Genomic DNA, 21,483 nt, shown 5'->3' on the forward strand with positions numbered 1-21,483 from the left:
AACAGCACAGCTAGGAGAGCAAAAAAAGTACCTTTTTTATAGTTGAAGACTCTTTGAGTCATAAAAAGTGCATTGAAATTACTTAGGAACTGTGCACACTTTGGAGAGGTGTGTGGCCACTTGGAGACACCAGTTAGTCCTCTCACTCAAACCCTGGTCATTTTCTGGTCTTATGCTGCACCTACCCCACCTTGCCCAGGAATATTCTTATTTTCTTACTGAATGTATCCAGAGTGTGTTCAGAGTTTGTCAACTGTTGCAAAATGTACAGTAAATGGAAAATGCACATAAAATCAAGTGTCATGTTTAGATTGGATCTTGTCAGGTAAACTGTTGTGTGCTCACTTTTGGTCTAATTATCTCAACTGTTCCCTTTCAATTGCTACCATGGTTATGTATGGTTTTATTTTTTTAGTTCTGTAAGAAACATTTCCTATCCAATATAGTCCAATTCCCACGTGTAAAGGGTTAATAAACACAAAATGGGACTTTTCATTCTAAGACTTTAATTGAATCTCTCTTTAGTACACATCACATCTGATCTCACCTTATTCTCCAGACAGCGCTTTATAACCAATATACACTTACTAAATATACCTACACAAACGCCTACTGTACACTGGAGAGGCTATTCGAACATGCCTGTTGCCCAAAATGTATGTTGTATGTCACGCAGCGGCCGTTGAGTGGGGACGTTCTGTCGGTTCAGAACAAATTGGCCACGTTAGCAACATGTAATGCAGCTGCCCGGTGAAGCAACAGTGGGACGAACCACGAAACAACGCTGGTCATTCACACTGGCTTGTGTCACGGTGACATCCAGATGGTGCCCAATACTACAAGTTATTAATCCCTCGTCCAGTCGAAATAAACATTAGTCTTTTACAAGTTTTAACTAGCGCCATGCTGCTGTTGCCTACAAGCCAGCACAAACTAGTTAGCTGGGAAGGGTTCATCAGACTGAAGAGACTCCATTCGTCTCCACTCGACTCTCAGCTGAGCAATTTGGCCACCAAGCCTGTCCATATATAGCCTCTTCCATTTTTCATGCATTTTTTTTTTTACACGTCAAAATAGTTGAGATTTGTCTGACTTCTGACTTATCATAGTTGACTCATGTTTACCCACAAAATCATATTTATTTAAACACCATGATGTTTAACAAGTAATTCTGTAACTACAATATAGCAGTGGGATGGGTAAACACTTACCTGTTTGTGTGTGTACGTACCAAAGGGAGTGTATGTCTGTGTAATCTGTATCACCTCTCTCTTCCAGGAGGAGGAGGGTCCAGAGGTGGTGATGTTGAAGGAGGAGGGTCTGGGGAACCCTGAGGGGACCATGGTCATGGAGGACAACCAGACTATACCTCCTCCTGAACCCACAGAGGAACCAGCTGAGCAGAACAGGACCACACACAGTCTCACTGAGGTGAGCCCACTGAACTACTGGCTGAATAATATTAGGTCAGGGTTCTGATCTAGGATCAGTTTAGCCTTTTAGATCATAATGACTAAGATTTAATGGAAAGATCATAGATCAGCGCTTCTACTCTGAGAGACTGTGGATACGGGCCCAGGTCTTGATTAATTTTGTCTTAAGTGTGGGAACATGCCTCTGAATTATCAAACCATTAAAGTGTAAAGTAATCAAATCAACTAACATGTTTGGGCAATGAGGCACTATTATGAGTTCTATGCAATCATAAAATGCTCAATAGCAGGGTGCTCATATCAGATTTCTTGATCCAACATCCTCTCACTCTGTATCTCTTACAGTCAGTAGACATGGAGGATGGGAAGCCTGATCTGCTGCTGGTCAAAGAGGAGATAATAGAAGATGGACCAGAGAGCATTGATCTGCTGAGTGGACTAAAGATGGGGGAGCAAGGTGAGGGAGAAATACATATAGCCTACATACAGTAATAGATCTTCAATGGGAAAAGTGATGCACCTGGCAGTTTTTTTTCTACATTCAATAATAAAATAAAAATACAGCTTATGTTTACATATAAAAACACACATTATAATGTATGAACTTGACCAGGTCATTGACAAAAAAAAACTCCATATTTAGAGTTCTCTGCCATGTTTGTGAGGTCTATTTTCTAAACTCTTCCTGCAGGTGGTTGGTTGGACGCTAACGGAGGAGATCCCTCTGCCATTTTTGATTCCCAGACTGGTGCAGCCATGTGTCCAGGGGACGACATCAAGCAGGCCAGGACCAGATGCAACATAGTGGAGGTCAATGGATGGGACAGCATCCTCAACTCTGGGCTGGGGAACAACACTGTTAACCACAACCAGAAACAGACAGTCGAGCACAAAACATCCAAAATAAGTCTCCATGACAACAGCACGGCTGAGACCAGGGCGAGGCGTAGATTTGGTCTGCGGGGACGGGGAGGTGTCAGTATGCGGCTGGAGAGAACAGACACTGACTCGGCTAGCGATGCTCCGTCCTGCTCCTATAGTTGTGATTCAGAGAGACTGATGGCGCCTCAGGTTAACCCACTAACAGGTGCTGCCTTCAGCCTGCCTTCTATAGGATCTATCAACTGGAACATGGACCCTGCAAAAACACAGACTCTCACTGGCCTTCGTCCTCCTCACACTCTCCTGTTAAACCAGACCTCAGACAATGACAGTGCCTCAACATTAAATGGCTACACAAGCCCATTGACAAATGACAGTAGTAGCAACGCTATCAGTAGATCCGATGGCAAAGAGAAGCGCTTCCCGTGTTCATTCTGTGGGAAAGCTTTCAGTTTCCCCAAACAGGTGGAGATTCACCAGAGGATGCACACAGGGGAGAAACCGTACAGCTGCCACCTGTGCCAGGCCAGTTTTTCACACTCGTCCAACCTAAAGCGGCACCAGAGGGTCCACACAGGGGAGAAACCCTTCAGCTGTACCCAGTGTCACATGCGCTTCGCTCAGTCTGGCAACCTGAAGATGCACCTGAAGGTCCACATGGGAGAGAGGCCATTTGCCTGTTCGGACTGAGGTTCTTAGAGGGGAGTTACCTCAGGATACACCAGCAGGAAAAACATTCCACTCTATAACATAGAAAGTAACCATTCCATTTGATAGCTTCTGACTGACATCACACCCTGCATTAAAGACAAAGATTCCTTTTCATTGTCAGCAGAAAAGATGCACTTGGAATAACGAGAGTAACGTATTTCATTGTTGAATATTCCTTGGTAGAATGTTGCATCTAGACATTGTGTGACATTGACTTAAGTGTACAACACATTAGGAATACTTGCTCTTTGCACTTCATAAACTGACCAGCTGAAAATTACAATCCCTTCTTGATGTCACTTGTTAAATCCACTTCAATCAGTGTAGATGAAGGGAAGGAGACAGGTTTTAAGAAGGATTTTTAAGCCTTGTTACAATTGATTTTGTTTTATTTAAATGTTTCACCTGCTTCTGACTCACCGGCCCATCATTACAAATTTAAGTCAAAACTGTAACCTGGTCACTCAGGAACATTCACTGTCTTCTTGGTAAGCAACTACAGTGTCATTTTGCAGTTGTGTCATATGCTGCAGCCACCACCATGCTTGAAAATAAAGAGGTAGTTATTCAGTGACACGTTCTATTGGATTTTCCCCAAACATAAGGCTTTGCATTTAGGCCAAAAAACATATTCCTTTGTTTTTGTTGTCATATTAGTGTAGTGCCTTATTGCATACAATATGCCAGTTTTGGAATATTTGTATTCTGTATACTTGTATTTTCACTCATTGATTAAATTCATTATTGTGAAGTCGCAAATGTTGATCCATTCTGTTTTCTCCCATCACAGCCATTGAACTGTAACTGTTTTAAAATCACTAATGGCCTCATGGTAGCATTCCTGCAGCTCAGTTCAGAAGGATGGCTGTCTCTTGGTGTTTTTAAAGTAAGATGATCATGATAGTGCCTTAATTCATGTTTACTTTACATGTAGTAGTGAACCTTTTCCAAAGTATTCTAAAATAAATTTTATCAAAGCGATGGTACCAGATTTACAGGAAAGGTGAAGTGTTAACGTAGTGATGTTATTGTACTTGTCACGTATCATTTTGTGCAATAAAAGTATTGTACTTCACGTTGTGAGTGTATGACCATTTTAAATCAAATTCAAAAATGACTTTTTTTAAATACCTTTGCAGGAACTGAGTTTCCCTTCTCAGTTGAACAAAATCATATTGACTTAAATAATTATAATTGGCTCCATGTTAAGTACTTGACTTTGTGTTAAATGGGCTTGGTTGTGGTAACTTGTTTTTATCATGTTTGTGTGTCGTGACGCGCTTCTCATATATATATATTCTTGTTTACTGTCTGCATCAAGGAACGATACAAGTAGACCATGGCAAACGGCCTGGGTGAGTTATCTTAATTGATCCACCATCTTTGACTGGCCCTCTGCAGGTGCAGGTCACTGGCCCTAGATCAGGCGCTGTCGCTTTTCCTTCGAGTTAGAGCCAGGACTGAACCACGAGGGACAGAAGCTACCACATAGAAAACAACCAGTGGACAGGAGGACTGAACAACCTCAGTCCTGGTGGTCGTCAGAGTGACAGACTTCAGTCAGTGATCCAGTCTGCAGCCCAAACCCTTCTCTTCACAGTCTCAGTGCAGGGATGAAGCAGGGCCTGGGGCCTAAATAGACCCTCCTGTTTTTATGATAAAAACACCACAGTATCCATGAAGAGCAGATCACCCTGAGCTTCAGCCTTCAGAGGGAGTGCAAGTCCATCTTCTCCTTTAGGATCTAGTCTAATGCCTGGTGAATTGGTTCAAAAAAGGCCTGGGTCAAGCCTAAGCTACCTCATGGTTACCCCACGATTAGTGATTAATTTGTGTTGGAATCAGGACTTGGTTGATGTTCTAATCTAGGTAACGCTAGTGTGTAACCCTGTATTAGCGGGGGAGCCAGCACCTTGTACCTGCTCAGGGTGCTAAAAAACACAGACTCATCGCAGTTATAGATTTGTCTGGGTTTCTCCCTCAACCAGTGCCAGTGCCAAGTGCTTCTCATAAGAAGTGAACGAATGGCACACTCGTCGGACGGGTGGCACACTCAGCTCTGCCCGTCCAGGGTGTCCGGCCTCATGAACAGTTCCCACCACCTCTTCCACATATTCAAAGAACTCTACCTTGTAGTTGGCTCGGGCAGCAGCATCAGGGAACTTGATGTAATTGTCTTTTGGTACACATATAGTTTTGTGGACTATTCTGCATACAATCGGTTCTCTTACACCACACAAATCTCCTGTTTCACGACGGAAGGTTGGAGATGCCAAAAACCTCAAGGTGATCAGTACTTGTAAGGAAGGAGGGATAGGTCTTCCCTAAGATTATCGGATGAAAGTCTTGGCTCAAGCAAAAAAGATGCTAGCTGCATTTTATTTGTACTGTATACTGAACAAAAATATAAAATGCAAGATGCAACAATTTCAATTTCAATAAATTAATTAGGCCCTAATCTATCTATTTCACATGACTGGGCAGGGGCGCAGCCATGGGTGGGGTGGGCCTGGAAGTCAGGCCCAGCCAATCAGAATTTTTCCCCACAAAAGGGCTTTATTATAGACAGAAATACTCCTCAGCAACTGTGCAATGACCATATCAGATTCTTGATATGGCACACCTGTCAGATGGATGGATTATCTTGGCAAAGGAGAAATGCTCATTAACAGGGACGTAAACACATTTTTGCACAAAATTTGAGAAAATCTTTTTGTGCTTATGGAAAATTCCTTGGATCTTTTATTTCAGCTCATAAAACACGGGACCAACATTTTACATGTGGCTTTTACATTTTTGTTCAGTGTACATATGGAAATGGTCACAGAAATAGATTTCTTCAAAAATCATTCATCCTTTTGGAAATCTGACTTTTTAAATCTAGACTAGGGCAAGTCTGCGCCTATTTTAAACCATGCCTGACCAAGAACAGCACAGTTTAACAACTTCTCCTTAAGGCTGTTAAGTGCAGAATCACACTCATTACTCCAGTCAGTAGGTTTCAAATTTTTGAAGCTGCCAGCTGCCGTCCATCTTCCTCCATTAGATCTGACTTTGTCATTTTGGATATCACATCCAGCTTTGTTGGGGCCACAACCACCCCGTCACCATTGGTCTGTTTGTTTGTGATCAAAGTAGAAGTTGTCATTAACTACTGATCTAGGATCAGATTACTCTTGCCCAAACCTAACCTTAACCATTAGAGGGATTGGTTGGGAGCAACTCTTACTTATTCGACTCGCTCTGTGCCTTTCATCCCATGACAAGTATTACTGCAGCTGATCTGTCATATCAATCTATATATACAGTATATGTTATTTTTCTGCCTTTCAGCAGTACTTATGTTACCAAACTGTCAACCCCTAGACCCTTTGACATTTTTCTATTTGAATCAGTTGTTGACCCAAAAATCTCACTGATTTCCTCAGGAAAGTGCATTTCTTTGGGCTCAGTTTCAGGTTGTGCTGTATCAGTCTCTGGAACAGCAGCTCCAATCTATCCAAGGCTTCTCTTTCACTTGGTGCAAACACCAAGAGGTCGTCTCACTAACACAGCAGGCTTACTGAAGTTTAGGTCCCCAAAAATGCTGAGCATCATCCTCATAAATGAAGCTGGACTATTGCATAGGCCCTGCTGCATTCGATTGTATTCGAATTGCATCCAGTGGGGTAGTGAAGGCTGTATACATTTTGTCCTCCTCACACATAGGTATGTTGTAAAAGCCTGACATCAAGTCCATCGTACTGAAGTAGGCGTTGCCCCCTAAGGCTGCAAGACAGTCAGATTGGTGTGGATGTGGGTGCACATCGTTGAGTGTCCTTGCATTCAGCCATCTGAAATCTGTACATATATGAAGCCCACCGTCTTTCTTGCACACCATAACTAGAGGGGAAGCATATTTGCTGATGGATTTCCTGATTATTTCCTGTTCCTCCATTTCCGTCAATACTTGTCATAGTTTCTGGTAGTGGGCAGGCGGAACTCTACGATATGTAGAGCATTCTTGGAGAACACATCATTGTAGATAGGAATTAGTGCAGTTACTTATTCTCTTGTTGCTTGACTGATTTTACAGGGCTCGATGTCAACCTCTCCCAACCCGACATCTAGCAGTCTCTGCTTCAAATCCATGGAGCTGGTTGTGATGGGCCCCTTCCCTAGAGTTCCCCCTTCCATCTTGCAGGAGCCTTGGAAAACTGGGAAGTCCTCCACAGCCAGACAGGGACACACATCAGCCAGCTTGCAGTTTGTCTTTAGAGTGATAGGTTTTTCCGATAGGTTAGTGTCTTTCGTGGGCACCCACCTGTCGCCACACATGGGTGTGATGACTCGGCCCACCATGATGTTTTGTGGCATGGTCTTGGATGAAGTGAGTTCAACCACAATAGTGCACCCTGGAGACATTGGCACGCTGTTGGGAAGCCTCCCCCGTACTAGATGCTCTTGTTTAGCAAGGAGTGTGACAGCCTGGTTGAGTTTGACTGTCCCTATTTTCTGGGGGCATTTCTTCACTCTGCCAACATGTCAGGCTAGTCATCATGTTCAAGAAGTATTCTCCCACAGGTGATGGCTGCGAAGTACATTCTGATATGAGTCTCCAGTACTCGTCAGTACCCTTCATTTGATGCATGAGGTGCTTTATCAAGTTTGTACTGAGAATGAGATCATCATGCTGACCTCGGACTATGAGCCCAGAAACTAAACAACTAATCCCATACACGTTAAGGTCAACTTCATACATGCATGTTGGTTGTGCCGTTTCCCCCCCTTACACCAATGAGAATGACTGGCTCTGACAGTGGCTTCTTCTCTAGACTAATATTTTCCGCAAGCATTCTTTGCTCTGCTGCCTCGCTTAAAGTACAGGGCATGGAGCCGGTGTCAAGCATCCCTTTCAATTGGAACTGGTTATTTACAGTGACTGGGGCATAAAACAGTTTGTCAAATGGAGTTACTCTTTGTTTATTCTGCGCTATGACCCGAACCCCTCCTGGTGCTGCACTACATGCGTTCACATGTAAATCTTCATCACACTCAAAGGTTTGTTTCTCTTGACCCGCACATCCCCCCTCCATATGCTGGCCTACCAGTTTAACGGCTCCGCTCCATGGGTTGCTTGTGTGGGCTCCTCACTGTATCCTGGCCCAGGCTTCGGACTAGAGGTCGACCGATTATAATTTTTCAATGCCGATACCGATTATTAGAGGACCCCAAAAAAGCGGATAACGATTAATCGGCTGATTTTTCTTTCTTTCTTTATTTGTAATAATGACAATTACAACAATACTGAATGAACACTTTTATTTTAACTTAATATAATACATCAATAAAATCAATTTAGCCTCAAATAAATAATGAAACATGTTCAATTTGGTTTAAATAATGCAAAAACAAAGTGTTGGAGAAGAAAGTAAAAGTGCAATATGTGCCATGTAAAAAAAAGCTAACGTTTAAGTTCCTTGCTCAGAACATGAGGACATATGAAAGCTGGAGGTTCCTTTTAACATGAATCTTCAATATTCCCAGGTAAGAAGTTTTAGGTGGTAGTTATTATAGGACTATTTCTCTCTATACCATTTGTATTTCATATACCTTTGACTATTGGATGTTCTTATAGGCACTTTAGTATTGCCAGTGTAACAGTATAGCTTCCGTCCCTCTCCTCGCCCCTACCTGCGCTCGAACCAGGAACACATCGAAAACAGCCACCCTCGAAGCATCGTTATCCATTGCTCCACAAATGCCGCGGCCCTTGCAGAGCAATGGGGACAACTACTTGAAGGTCTCAGACCGAGTGCCGTCACCGATTGAAACGCTATTAGCGTGCACCCCGCTAACTAGCTAGCCATTTCACATCGGTTACACCAGCCTAATCTCGGGAGTTGATAGGCTTGAAGTCAGAAACAGCTCAATGCTTGAAGCACAAAAAAGAGCTGCTGACAAATGCTGACAAATGTGCTGTTTGAATGAATGGTTACGAGCCTGCTGCTGCCAACCACCGCTCAGTCAGACTGCTCTATCAAATATCAAATCATAGACTTAATTATAACATAATAGCACACAGAAATACGAGCCTTAGGTCATTAATATGGTTAAATCCGTAAACTATCATTTCGAAAACAAAATGTTTATTCTTTCAGTGAAATACGGAACCGTTCCGTATTTTATCTAACGGGTGGCATCCCTAAGTGTAAATATTGCTGTTACATTGTACAACCTTCAATGTTATGTCATAATTATGTACAATTCTGGCAAATTAATTACGGTCTTTGTTAGTTAGGAAGAAATGGTCTTCACACAGTTCGTAACGAGCCAGGCAGCCCAAACTGCTGCATATACCCTGACTGCTTGCACAGAACGCAAGAGAAGTGACACAATTTCCCTAGTTAAAATAAAGTCATGTGAGCAGGCAATATTAACTAAATATGTAGGTTTAAAAATCTATACTTGTCTATTGATTTTAATGAAAGGCATTCATGTTTATGGTTAGGTACACATTGGTGCACCGACAGTGCTTTTTTCGTGAATGCGCTTGTTAAATCATCACCTGTTTGGAGAAGTAGGCTGTGATTCGATGAGAAATTAACAGGCACCGCATCGATTATATACAACGCAGGATACTCTAGATAAACTAGTAATATCATCAACCATGTGTAGTTAACTAGTGATTATGTTTAGGTTGATTGTTTTTTATAAGATAAGTTTAATGCTAACTAGCAACTTACCTTGGCTTCTTGCTGCACTCACATAATAGGTAGTCAGCCTGCCACGCAGGCTCCTCATGGAGTGCAATGTAAGGCAGGTGGTTAGAGCTTTGAATCACCGGAAGGTTGCAAGATCGAATCCCCGAGCTGACAAGGTAAAAATCTGTCGTTCTGCCCCTGAACAAGGCAGTTAACCCACCGTTCCTAGCCTGTCATAGAAAATAAGAATGTGTTCTTAACTGACTTGCCTAGTTAAAGGTGAAAAAGAAATGGGCCACAATCGGTGTCCAAAAATGCAGATTACCAATTGTTATGAAAACTTGAAATCGGCACCAATTAATCGGCCATTCCGATTAATTGGTCGACCTCTACAATTTTTCTTCCTGTGACCAGACTCAATGCATGACAAACACAGACCATCCCATCTACAGTGTGCAAGCGTAGAGTGGTTTGTACCGTTACACACCCTGCAGTATTTCCTGTTAGGTGGGTGCTGTGGTCTTACTGTTGTCTCAGTGTTCTGCGTTAGCACACGATCAAGTAGGCTTGTCAAGGTTTGCATGCAGTTTCCCTCAGTTTGATTAGAGGGTGTGACAAGTACCTTTCTGCATTGTGTTCTGGTGAGGATTTGGTGGAAGACAAGGCTCTGGACACAATTCTGCCAATTGTCTCTCTTTAAAACAACTGCATGGAATGTATACAAATACATGGCAAAGGTTAATGCTGCCGTCTGGACTCTCATACACAAGTATACTTGCCTGATAAAAGACAAAAGAGTGCAGAATGCCTGTAAGAAAATCACCAGAAAACTCGCGCTGTCTGCACCTGAGAGACCCTCTCCTGCAATAAAGATAACAGTAGCTGGGCTAGCCTTGCAAAGTTGCAATCAAAGTTGCACTCTAACATTATCCCCATTCACACTAATATATATTCCTACAAACAGTAGAGCAACACTAAATCAATGACAATATCATTCTGCTTGTCTTTTTTGTGCATTTGCGAACATCTGCATTCAAAAGACCGGAGCATACATAAACACACACCTCTCCTCATCACGCTCTGAGCAAACTGAGGAGTAAAAGCATGGTCAGTGTTGCCAACTAATTTTCAGGGTAAATTGCTAGAGGCAGGTTGATTTGTTGCTAAAAGTTGCTAAATGTCGTTGTGATGTCATTGCGTGATAACGTAAAACCTGGTCATTACGTAGAATATACAATAACGTTACTCAAATTGACTGGCCATCTCGGCGAAAAATATGATTTGACATTTGTTCAGGTACAGAGTCCCACTCTTTTCTGTACTTCTGGCTGTACAGTTTTGATTGAGACATGTTGATTGATGTTGTTTGTTTTGTTCAAGATCAAACATTCGTGACCAACTATATTCATTGGGTTTGGCTTGTCGAACCCGTACTGCTGCAGTCAGCCAACAATGATTTGCAATTTGCTGAAATTGCTGCTGCCTGTGCACGAGCTGAGCGCCTGCTGCTGACGTCACTCACAATGCACTTTTGCAGGCACGCGTGTTGTGACTGAGTGTGTGACAGAGAAAATAGTTTTTGTGTCATTTAGAGGGGAAATGCGTGCATTTTAGCATTTGAGTCACTTTTCAAAAGTTGCTAAAAGTTCAAAATACATTTTTAAAAGTAGCTAAATTTGTTGCTAGGTGCTGTTTGACAAAAAAGTTGCCAGGGTAGTCTGAAAAATTGCTAAATCTAGCAACAAATTTGCTAAATTGGCATCACTGAGCATGGCTCCCGTTGATGACATCACAGCATGAACACGATTTAGAAAATAAATACAATAAAACAGTTAACTCTTGAAAGTAGTGTAACACATCTCAAAATAACCTTAAAATAATAAATGAAAATAAATGAGTGACTTTCAGTGAAATACATAAAGTATATTTTACACCTGTTACATTCACCCCTCCTGAATTTCACCAAAATCTTGAATGCAAATTAAACAGGATATAAAGCTCAAGGGACAGCAAACTCTGAGTCACTACTGGCACAAGTGAACACCAAGATGTCATCTTCTGTCTCTGCTATACAAGCCATTTTCTGGGCAGATTCAGAGGAATCTAAGGTTGATCAGGCCCAAGAACCTCCTAAAGTATATTTTACACCTGTTACATGTACATTTAAGGGCCAGACTTGCTCCCCTGTTCTGGGCCAGTTGTAATTTTCCCAAGTCCCTCTTTGTCACACATGACCACACGACTGGGCAGTAGTCCAGGTGCGATAAAACTAGGACCTGTAGAACCTGCCTTGTTGATATTGTTGTTAAGAAGGCAGAGCAGAGCTTTATTATGGACAGAACTCTCCCCATCTTAGCTAATGTTGCATCAATATATTTTGACCATAAGTTTACAATCCAAGGTTACTACAAGCAGTTTACTCTCCTCAAATTGCTCAATTTCCACATTATTCATTATAAGATTTAGTTGAGGTGTAGGGTTTAGTGAATGATTTGTCCCAAACACAATGGTTAGAGTTTTTCAAATATTTAGGACTAACTTATTCCTTGCCACCAATTCTGAAACTTACTGCAGCTCTTGTTAAGTGTTGCAGTCATTCCACTTGCTGTAGAAGCTGAAGTGTATAGTGTTGAGTCATCTGCAGACATTGACACACAGGGTTTACTCAGAGCAAGTGGCAGGTCATTAGTAAAGATTGAAAAAAAGTAAGGGGCCTAGACAGCTTCCCTGTCCTCCCCAATTAAGATGCCACCGGCCACCTGTGTTCTATAGAATCTATCTACCCTGTAACAAAACAGACTCTCCCTGGCCTTCGTCCTCCTCCTCACAGTCTCCTTATGTTAAACCAGACCTCAGACAATGCCAGTGCCTCAACCATAAATGGCTACACAAGCCCATCAACAAATGACAGTAGTAGAAAAGTTATCAGTAGATCCAGTGGCAAAGGGAAGCGCTTCTCATGTTCGTTCTGTGGGAAAGTATTCAGTTTCCTCAAACAGGAGGAGATCCACCAGAGGATGCGTAGAATTGCTCCGAAAGTGATTTAAAAAAAAACCTGAATGCCAAAACCTTCGGGAGATAAAGGTGCTCAAAGTTGACCCATTTTGCATACCCCACCATACCATGATAATGCCATGTCTTCATCACTGGAAAAGATAAACGGCTGAGATTGCAACGTGGTCTCAGAGCATTTCATATTATTCTGTATGTAAAGACACTCCATTTCCAAGACACTCCATTTAGTATGATATGTTATTAATTACAATTCGTATGATATGTTATGAATTGCAATTCATACAATATGTTCCGAATTGCAATTTGTACAATATGTTACGAATTTGCAAAACGTATGATATCTTACAAATTCCAATTTGTTGTGGCTAATGTTAGCTCTAGGGGTTAGGATTAGGGGTTAAAATCGCACCCGTGTGTCAATCTAAGTAACATAATAAATTAAATCAAAATCTGTCAGTTTAAGCTAAGGATATCAGTGGTGGAAGGTGGCCGAGCTACAAAGGTGTTTGTTAGACCATGAGACATCCCGAAAATCGGTCTTCTCACAAACGTCTGTAGCATCTGAAAGGTTTGGCCTAAAAAATATTATGACCACTCTATGGAAAGGGGAGACTCTCACAAACACAATGGTGTTTTCCGGGACCTGTCTGATGGTAACCCATACAACCAAGTGGAAGTATAGAGGTAGTTTTGTTCCCACAAAAATGTTGGGTTAAATATGTGTAAAATATATATATGTACAGTACCAGTCAAAAGTTTGGACACGCCTACTAATTCAAGTTTAAAATAAACAAATAAAAAACTATTTTATACATTGTAGAATAATAGTGAAGACATCAAAACTATGAAAGAACACATATGAAATCATGTAGTAACCAAACAAGTGTTGAACAAATCAAAATTATATTTGAGATTCTTTTCACACTCTTGGCATTCTCTCAACCAGCTTCACCTGGAATGATTTTCCAACAGTCTTAAAGGAGTTCCCACATATGCTGAGCACTTGTTGGCTGCTTTTCCTTCACTCTGCAGTCTAACTCATCCCAAACCATCTCAATTAGGTTGAGGTTGGGTGATTGTGGAAGCCAGGTCATTTGATGCAGCACTCCATCACTCTCCTTCTTGGTCAAATAGCCCTTACACAGCCTGGAGGTGTGTTGGGTCATTGTCCTGTTGAAAAACAAATGATAATCCCACTAAGCCAAACCATATGAGATGGCAAACCAACACCATCACATCTCCTCTGCCTTCTAGGCAGAGTTGCAAAGAAAAAGCCATATCTCAGACTGGCCAATAAAAATAAAAGATTAAGATGGGCAAAAGAACAAGATAAGGACATTTCTAAATGGACCCAAACTTTTGAACGGTAGTATATATATATATATATATATGTCCACAGTAAAACAAGTCTTATATCGATGTAACCTGAAAGGCCGCTCAGCAAGGAAGAAGCCACTGCTCCAATACCGCAATTTAAAAAAACAGACTACGGTTTGCAACTGCACATGGGGACAAAGATCGTACTTTTTGGAGAAATGTCCGCTGGTCTGATGAAACAGAAATAGAACTGTTTGGCCATAATGACCATTGTTATGTTTGGAGGGAAAAGGGGAGGCTTGCAAACCTGAGTCAGTTACACCAGCTCTGTCAGGAGGAATGGGCAAAAATTCACCCAATTTATTGTGGGAAGCTTGTGGAAGGCTACCCAAAATGTTTGACCCAAGTTAAACAATTTAAAGGCAATGCTACCAAATACTAATTGAGTGTATGTAAACTTCTGACCCACTGGGAATGTGATGAAAGAAATAAAATATGAAATAAATCATTCTCTCTACTATTATTCTGACACTTCACATTCTTAAAATAAAGTGGTGACCCTAACTGACCTAAGACAGGGAATTTTTACTAGGATTAAATGTCAGGAATTGTGAAAAACTGAGTTTAAATGTATTTGGCTAAGGCGTATGTAAATTTCCAACTTCAAGTGTACACACGCGCGCACACACACACACTTCCTGAGCTTTCTTATATATCCTAGATATAGGAGAGACACTTCAAAACCTTATTTCTTATTATTCATTTTTTGCTGACTCATTTGCCATTTATGAATGTGTTATTTAATGCGTTTCTATGGGCTATAGTAGTAAAGCACAAATTCAATATTTTTCCGCACCCCCCCAAAAAAAGAAGTTTGCATTGTACGCCCACCCTGACCAACCACCCTCCTTTCATTTTTTGCCTTTTTGTTGTAACCTAACTTATGTAACCATACTAAACCATACCAAACGTAACACGTCATACTAATTTGAGTGACCTGGATTTACTTTAACTATGTTATGTCTAGTCTATGAGACCAGTCTGGAGATTTTATCATTTAAAAGCTTACAAACATGGTGGTCAAACTATTTTATAATTCCTTGAAAAAAAACATTTTTTAATCAAAATTGTAATTTTCTTAAAATCTTTAACGTCAATTATCTCAAATGCGTATAAACAGATGTTTTTTCTTTCATATTCACATTTGCTGCTTACACTCTTTTACATCATCTGAGGTTGTGTTTTGCCCACCATCGGTTGAATATAGGGTGGGTTTCATGTCAATCATATCCATAGAAGATAGATTTGGTAGTTGTAGCAGCAGAGAAATATTAGGGTGTGAGAGATTTTAGTGCAGAACATCTACAGGGAGTTTTTTAGAGAAGAGGTTCCATCCTCCCAGTCTAACGGCCTGGTGTTGTCACGTTCTGACCATAGTTCTTTTGTGTTTTCTTTGTTTTAGTGTTGATCAGGACGTGAGCTGAGTGGGCATTCTATGTTGTGTGTCTAGTTTTCCCGTTTCTATGTTTGGCCTGATATGGTTCTCAATCAGAGGCAGGTGTTAGTCATTGTCTCTGATTGGGAACCATATTTAGGTAGCCTGTTTTGTGTTGGGTTTTGTGGGTGGTTGTCTTCTGTCTTCATGTGTCTGCACAAGACAGAACTGTTTTTTCCCCCCCCACATTTGTAATTTTGTAGTGTTCACATTTATCGTCTTTATTAAACATGATGAACACTAACCACACTGCGCTTTGGTCCTCTCCCTCGTCCACAGAAGAAAGCCGTTACAGGTGTGGGATCTCTTAGGGCCAAAGTAGTGGGATGGGGTGGTGGGTTTTTGGGGATAGTGTGTAGGTGCCGGGTTTGATCATGGTGTAATATTCCCCCTTTATTTGGTACCAAAATGTGTAAACTGCGATCTGATCTGGAAAAACAGCAATAAGCAACACAGCATCTAGTCTGCCGGAAATTCAAAAAGAAGAAGACGAAACAGAAAAGACGGTACACTATTACCAAAGATTATGGATATACGGAAAAGATACATGTCTCTCCGCCCTAACAATGGGAGTAGTAGTTCACAAAGCGGCACAGCAGTCTGTCTAGCTCCCGCCTATACTTTCTTTGAATTGGTGGATACAGCTCATTATTGCATTTAGGGATGCAAGATATATCGGTAAGCATATCGGAATCGGACGATATTAGCTAAAAATACCAACATCGGCCCGATGTCTAGTTTAACGCCAATGTGCAAAGCCGATGTCAAAGCTGACGTGCATACCTATATAACGTAGGTAGATTACATTATGACCGGACAAAAAATAGAGCTACACGTGCAACACAGCATTCCTAACCTAGCCCACAATGTCTGCTGTGTGGATCGAGCAGTCATTTGAAAGAGTAAGAAAATTGCAGCTAGACAACTCAAAGGCGAAATCCATTAACGCCAAGATAATGGAATTCATTGCCCTTGACAACCAACCGTTCTCTGTCGTGGATTATGTTGGCTTTCGCCGACTGGTCGAGATGTTGCCCTACCGGAGTTACACAGTATTGTTGAAACCCACATCCATGAGCTACTTGCACTGTATTAGCTTTATGACTGACATTTGGACCAGCGATGTCAGCCGCACTATGAGTCTGACAGCACAGTGGGTCGACAAGGATTTCGTACTGAGGGAAAGCCGTATTACATGCTCAAGAATGTGCTGGGTCTCATACCGCTGCTGCCATTTCAATGGCATTTGAGAACATGTTTGAAACTTGGAAACATGATCACTCCAAGCTCCATTCGAACAACTGACTCGAGAAATTTGCTCAACTGCGTCTGCAGCAGACGTGATACCCTGTCATGGCATTGAAATGCCTGCTCAGCAAAAATGCCAACACAGACCGTCAGGTTAACTTGGAGAAGTACTCTACTAGAGGCTGTGAACAAGCAATTCGGTGGCTTTTTCTCTGAGCCTCTACTGTGTCGCCACCATGCTCGATGCTAGCTATAAGGACCGCTATTTCGATGTAGACAAGAAACAGGGTTTACATGAAATGTTACAGACACAGCTGGACAAGATAGAAACAGTGACAGTGCGCACCGAGGAAGAGAGGCCACGGACAGACAGAGCTGAAACAGCTTGACATGTATGATGAAATCCTGGTTGAGACTGAACAAATGAACAACAAAACAGCACAGCAAGTAAGTGAAAGAAATAGGTTTTGATGATGTTTTACTGGTAATGGGGACATACGAAATACCAACAAAATAACTTTTGGGTCAGTGTGTGTGTGTGTGTGTGTGTGAGTGCGTTTCAACTATTTAACTGTACTAGAATGCTTAAAAAGCAGCAAAAAATTTTAATATCGGTTATCGGCATCGTTTTCTTTGGCAAGGAAAATATCGGATATCGATATCGGCCAAAAATGTAATATCAGTGCAAAAATATTAAATGAGGGTTGTATTCAATGGAGAGGGATGCTATGCTACTAGCCTCATTCAAATGAATATGCATCTCGGGACAACTCTAATATTGACGTATATGCTGATTAGGTGAGTGAGTTTATAAGGAAGTGTATATGAGATGTTGTACCCACTGTGACTATTAAAACCTACCCTAACCAGAAACCGTGGATAGATGGCAACATTCGCGCAAAACTGAAAGAGCAAACCACCATATTTAACCATGTCAAGGCAACTGGGAATATGGCAGAATACAAACAAAGCAGTCATTCCCTCCTTAAGGCAATCAAACAAGCAAAATGTCAGTATAGAGACAAAGTAGAGTTGCAATTCAACGGCTCAGGCATGAGACACGGACTACAAAAGGAAAATCAGCCATGTCGCGGACACCAACGTCTTGCTTCCAGACACACTAAACACCTTCTTTGCCCACTTTGAGGATAATACAGTACCACTGATGTGGCCCACTACCAAGGACTGTGAGCGCTCCGAAGTAAGTAAGACATTTAAATGTGTTAACCCTCGCAAGGCTGCCGGCCCAGATGGCATCTCTAGCTGCGTCATCAGAGCATGCGCAGACCAGTTGCTGGTGTGTTTACAGACATATTCAATCTCTCCCTATCACGGTCTGCTGTCCCCACAAGATGGCCACCATTGTTCCTGTCCCCAAGAAGGCAAAGGTAGCTGAACTAAATGACTATCGCTCCGTAGCACTCACTTCTGTCATCATGAAGTGCTTTGAGAGACTAGTCAAGGATCATATCACCTCTACCTTACCTGACATCCTAGACCCACTTCAATTTGCTTACTGCCCCAATAAGTCCAGAGACAATGCAATCGCCATCACACTGCCCTATCCCATCTGGACAAGAGGAATACCTATGTAAGAATGCTGTTCATTGACTATAGCTCAGCATTCAACACCATAGTACCCTCCAAGCTCATCATTAAGCTTGAGGCCCTGGGTCTCAACTAGAGGTCGACCGATTATTCGGAATGACCGATTTAATTAGAGCCGATTTCATATTTTCATAACAATCGGTAATTAGCATTTTAGGACACCGATCATGGCCGATTACATTGCACTCCACAAGGAGACTGCGTGGAAGGCTGACAACCGGTTATGCAAGTGCAGCAAGGAGCCAAGGTAAGGTGCTAGCTAGCATTAAACCTATCATAACATAATCAGTAGTTAAATACACATGGTTGATGATATTACTAGTTTATCTAGCTTGTCCTGCGTTGCATATAATCGATGCGGTGCCTGTTAATTTATCATTGAATCACAGCCTACTTCGCCAAACAGGTGATTGAACAAGCGTATTCGCTAAAAAAGCACTGTCGTTGCACCAATGTGTACCTAACCATAAACATCAACGCCTTTCTTAAAATCAATACACAAGTATATATTTCTAAACCTGCATATTTAGTTAATATTGCCTGTTAACATGAATTTCTTTTAACTACGGAAATTGTGTCACTTCTCATGCGTTCTGTGCAACAGAGTCAGGGTATATGCAGCAGTTTGGGCCGCCTAGCTCATTGCAAACTGTGAAGACCATTTCTTCCTAACAAAGACAGCAAACTTCGCCAAACGGGGAATGATTTAACAAAAGCGCATTTGCAAAAAAAGCACAATCGTTGCAGGAATGTACCTAACCATAAACATCAATGCCTTTCTTAAAATCAATACACAGAAGTATATATTTTTTTAAAACCTGCATTTAGTTAAAAGAAATTCATGTTATCAGGCAAAATTAAACTAGGGAAATTGTGTCACTTCTCTCGCGTTCATTGCACACAGAGTCAGTGTATATGCAACAGTTTGGGCTGCCTGGCTCGTTGTGAACTAATTTTCCAGAATTTCCGTAATTATGACATAACATTGAAGGTTGTGCAATGAAACAGCAATATTTAGACTTATGGATGCCACCAGTTAGATAAAATACAGAATGGTTCCATATTTTACTGAAAGAATAAACGTTTTGTTTTCGAAATTATAGTTTCCAGATTTTACCATATTAATGACCTAAGGCTCGTATTTCTGTGTGTTATTATATTATAATTAAGACTATGATTTGATAGAGCAGTCTGACTGAGCGGTGGTAGGCAGCAGCAGGCTCGTAAGCATTCATTCAGACAGCACTTTCCTGCGTTTGCCAGCAGCTCTTCGCAATGCTTCAAGAATTGCACTGTTTATGACTTCAAGCCTATCAACTCCAAAGATTAGGCTGGCAATACTAAAGTACCTATTAGAACATTTAATAGTCAAAGGTATATGAAATACAAATGGTATAACTACAACCTAAAACTATAATAACTACAACCTAAAACTTCGTACCTGGGAATATTGAAGACTCGTGTTAAAAGGAACCACCAACTTTCATATGTTCTCATGTTCTGAGCAAGAAACTTAAACATTTGCATTATTTAAACCAAATTGAACATGTTTCATTATTTATTTGAGACTAAATATATTTTATTGATGTATTATATTAAGTTAAAATAAAAGTGTTCATTGTTCATTCAGTATTGTTGTAATTGTCATTAATACAAATATATAAAAATCGTCGTATTAATCGGTATGGGCTTTTTTTGGTCCTCCAATAATCGGTACCGGCGTTGAAAAATCATAATCGGTCGACCTCTAGTCTCAACCCCGCCCGGTGCATTTGGGTCCTGGATTTCCTGACGGGCCGCCTCCAGGTGGTGAAGGTAGGAAACAACATCTCCACTTCACTAATCCTCAACACTGGGGCCCCACAAGGTTGCATGCTCAGCCACCCTCCTGTACTTCCTGTTCACCCATGACTGCGTGGCCATGCACGCCTCCAACTCAATCATCAGGTTTGCAGACGACACAACAGTAGTAGGCTTGATTACCAACAATGACGAGACAGCCTACAGGGAGGAGGCAAAGGCTCTCGGAGTGTGGTGTCAGGAAAATAACCTCTCACTCAACGTCAACAAAACAAAGGAGATGATCGTGGACTTCAGGAAACAGTAGAGGGAGCACCCCCCACATAGATGGGTCAGCAGTGGAGAAGGTGGAAAGTTCCTCGGCGTACACATCACAGACAAACTGAAATGGTACACCCACACAAACAGTGTGGTGAAGGAGGCGCAATAGCGCCTCTTCAACCTCAGGAGGCTGAAGAAATATGGCTTGTCACCTAAACCCTCACAAACTTTTAAAGATGCACAATTGAGAGCATCCTGTCAGGCTATATCACCGCCTGATACGGCAACTGCACCGCCCACAACCGCAGGGCTCTCCAGAGGGTGGTGCAGTCTGCACAACGCATCACCGGGGGCAAACTACCTGCCCTCCAGGACACCAACAGCACCCAATGTCACAGGAAGGCCAAAAAGATCAGAGGACAACAACCACCCGGGCCACTGCCTGTTCACCCCACTACCATCCAGAAGGTGAGGTCAGTACATGTGCATCAAAGCTGGGACCGAGAGACTGGAAAACAGCCATCGCTAGCAGAGAGGCTGCTGCCTACATAGACTTTAAATCATTGGCCACTTTAATAAATGGAACACTAGTCACTTTAATAATGCCACTTTAATAATGTTTACATATCTTGCATTACTCATCTCATATGTATATACTGTATTCTATACTATCTATTGCATCCTAGCAGCCTATGCCGCTGCTCATCTATACATTTATATATTCTTATTCCAGTGGTTAGAGCGTTGGTCTAGTAACCGAAAGGTTGCAAGATCGAATCACCGAGCTGACAAGGTAAAAATCTGTAGTTCTGCCCCTGAACAAGCAGTTAACCCATTGTTCCTAGGCCATCATTGAAAAAAAGAATTTGTTCTTAACTGACTTGCCTAATTAAATAAAGGTAAAATAAAATAAATAAATATTTATTTTACTTAGATTTGTGTATATTAGGTATTTGTTGTGGAATTGTTAGATATTGCTGCACTGTCGGAACTGGAAGCACCAGTATTTCGCGACTCCCGCAATAACATC

At 41.6% G+C, this 21,483-nt stretch overlaps 1 protein-coding gene across 3 annotated transcripts in view; it reads left to right on the plus strand.

Moving 5' to 3' along the window:
- Positions 1 to 21,483, plus strand: part of LOC112231940 (zinc finger protein 583) — a 969,163-nt gene that overhangs the window by 864,453 nt on the left and 83,227 nt on the right. The window contains exons 4-6 of one of the 3 annotated variants that reach the window (XM_024398716.2): positions 1,279 to 1,431; positions 1,779 to 1,890; positions 2,125 to 4,095. The exons of 1 other annotated variant lie outside the window; for it this stretch is intronic. In XM_024398716.2, the coding sequence (XP_024254484.2) occupies positions 1,279 to 1,431; positions 1,779 to 1,890; positions 2,125 to 3,005 (1,146 nt within the window). In that variant the 3' untranslated portion in view covers positions 3,006 to 4,095. Of the gene's footprint in view, positions 1 to 1,278; positions 1,432 to 1,778; positions 1,891 to 2,124; positions 4,096 to 21,483 lie in introns of those variants that run through there. One more of the 3 variants, XR_006080755.1, reaches the window with a different exon arrangement.

This window comes from Oncorhynchus tshawytscha, linkage group LG34 (assembly GCF_018296145.1).
Source record: "Oncorhynchus tshawytscha isolate Ot180627B linkage group LG34, Otsh_v2.0, whole genome shotgun sequence".
NCBI classification, from domain to species: domain Eukaryota; kingdom Metazoa; phylum Chordata; class Actinopteri; order Salmoniformes; family Salmonidae; genus Oncorhynchus; species Oncorhynchus tshawytscha.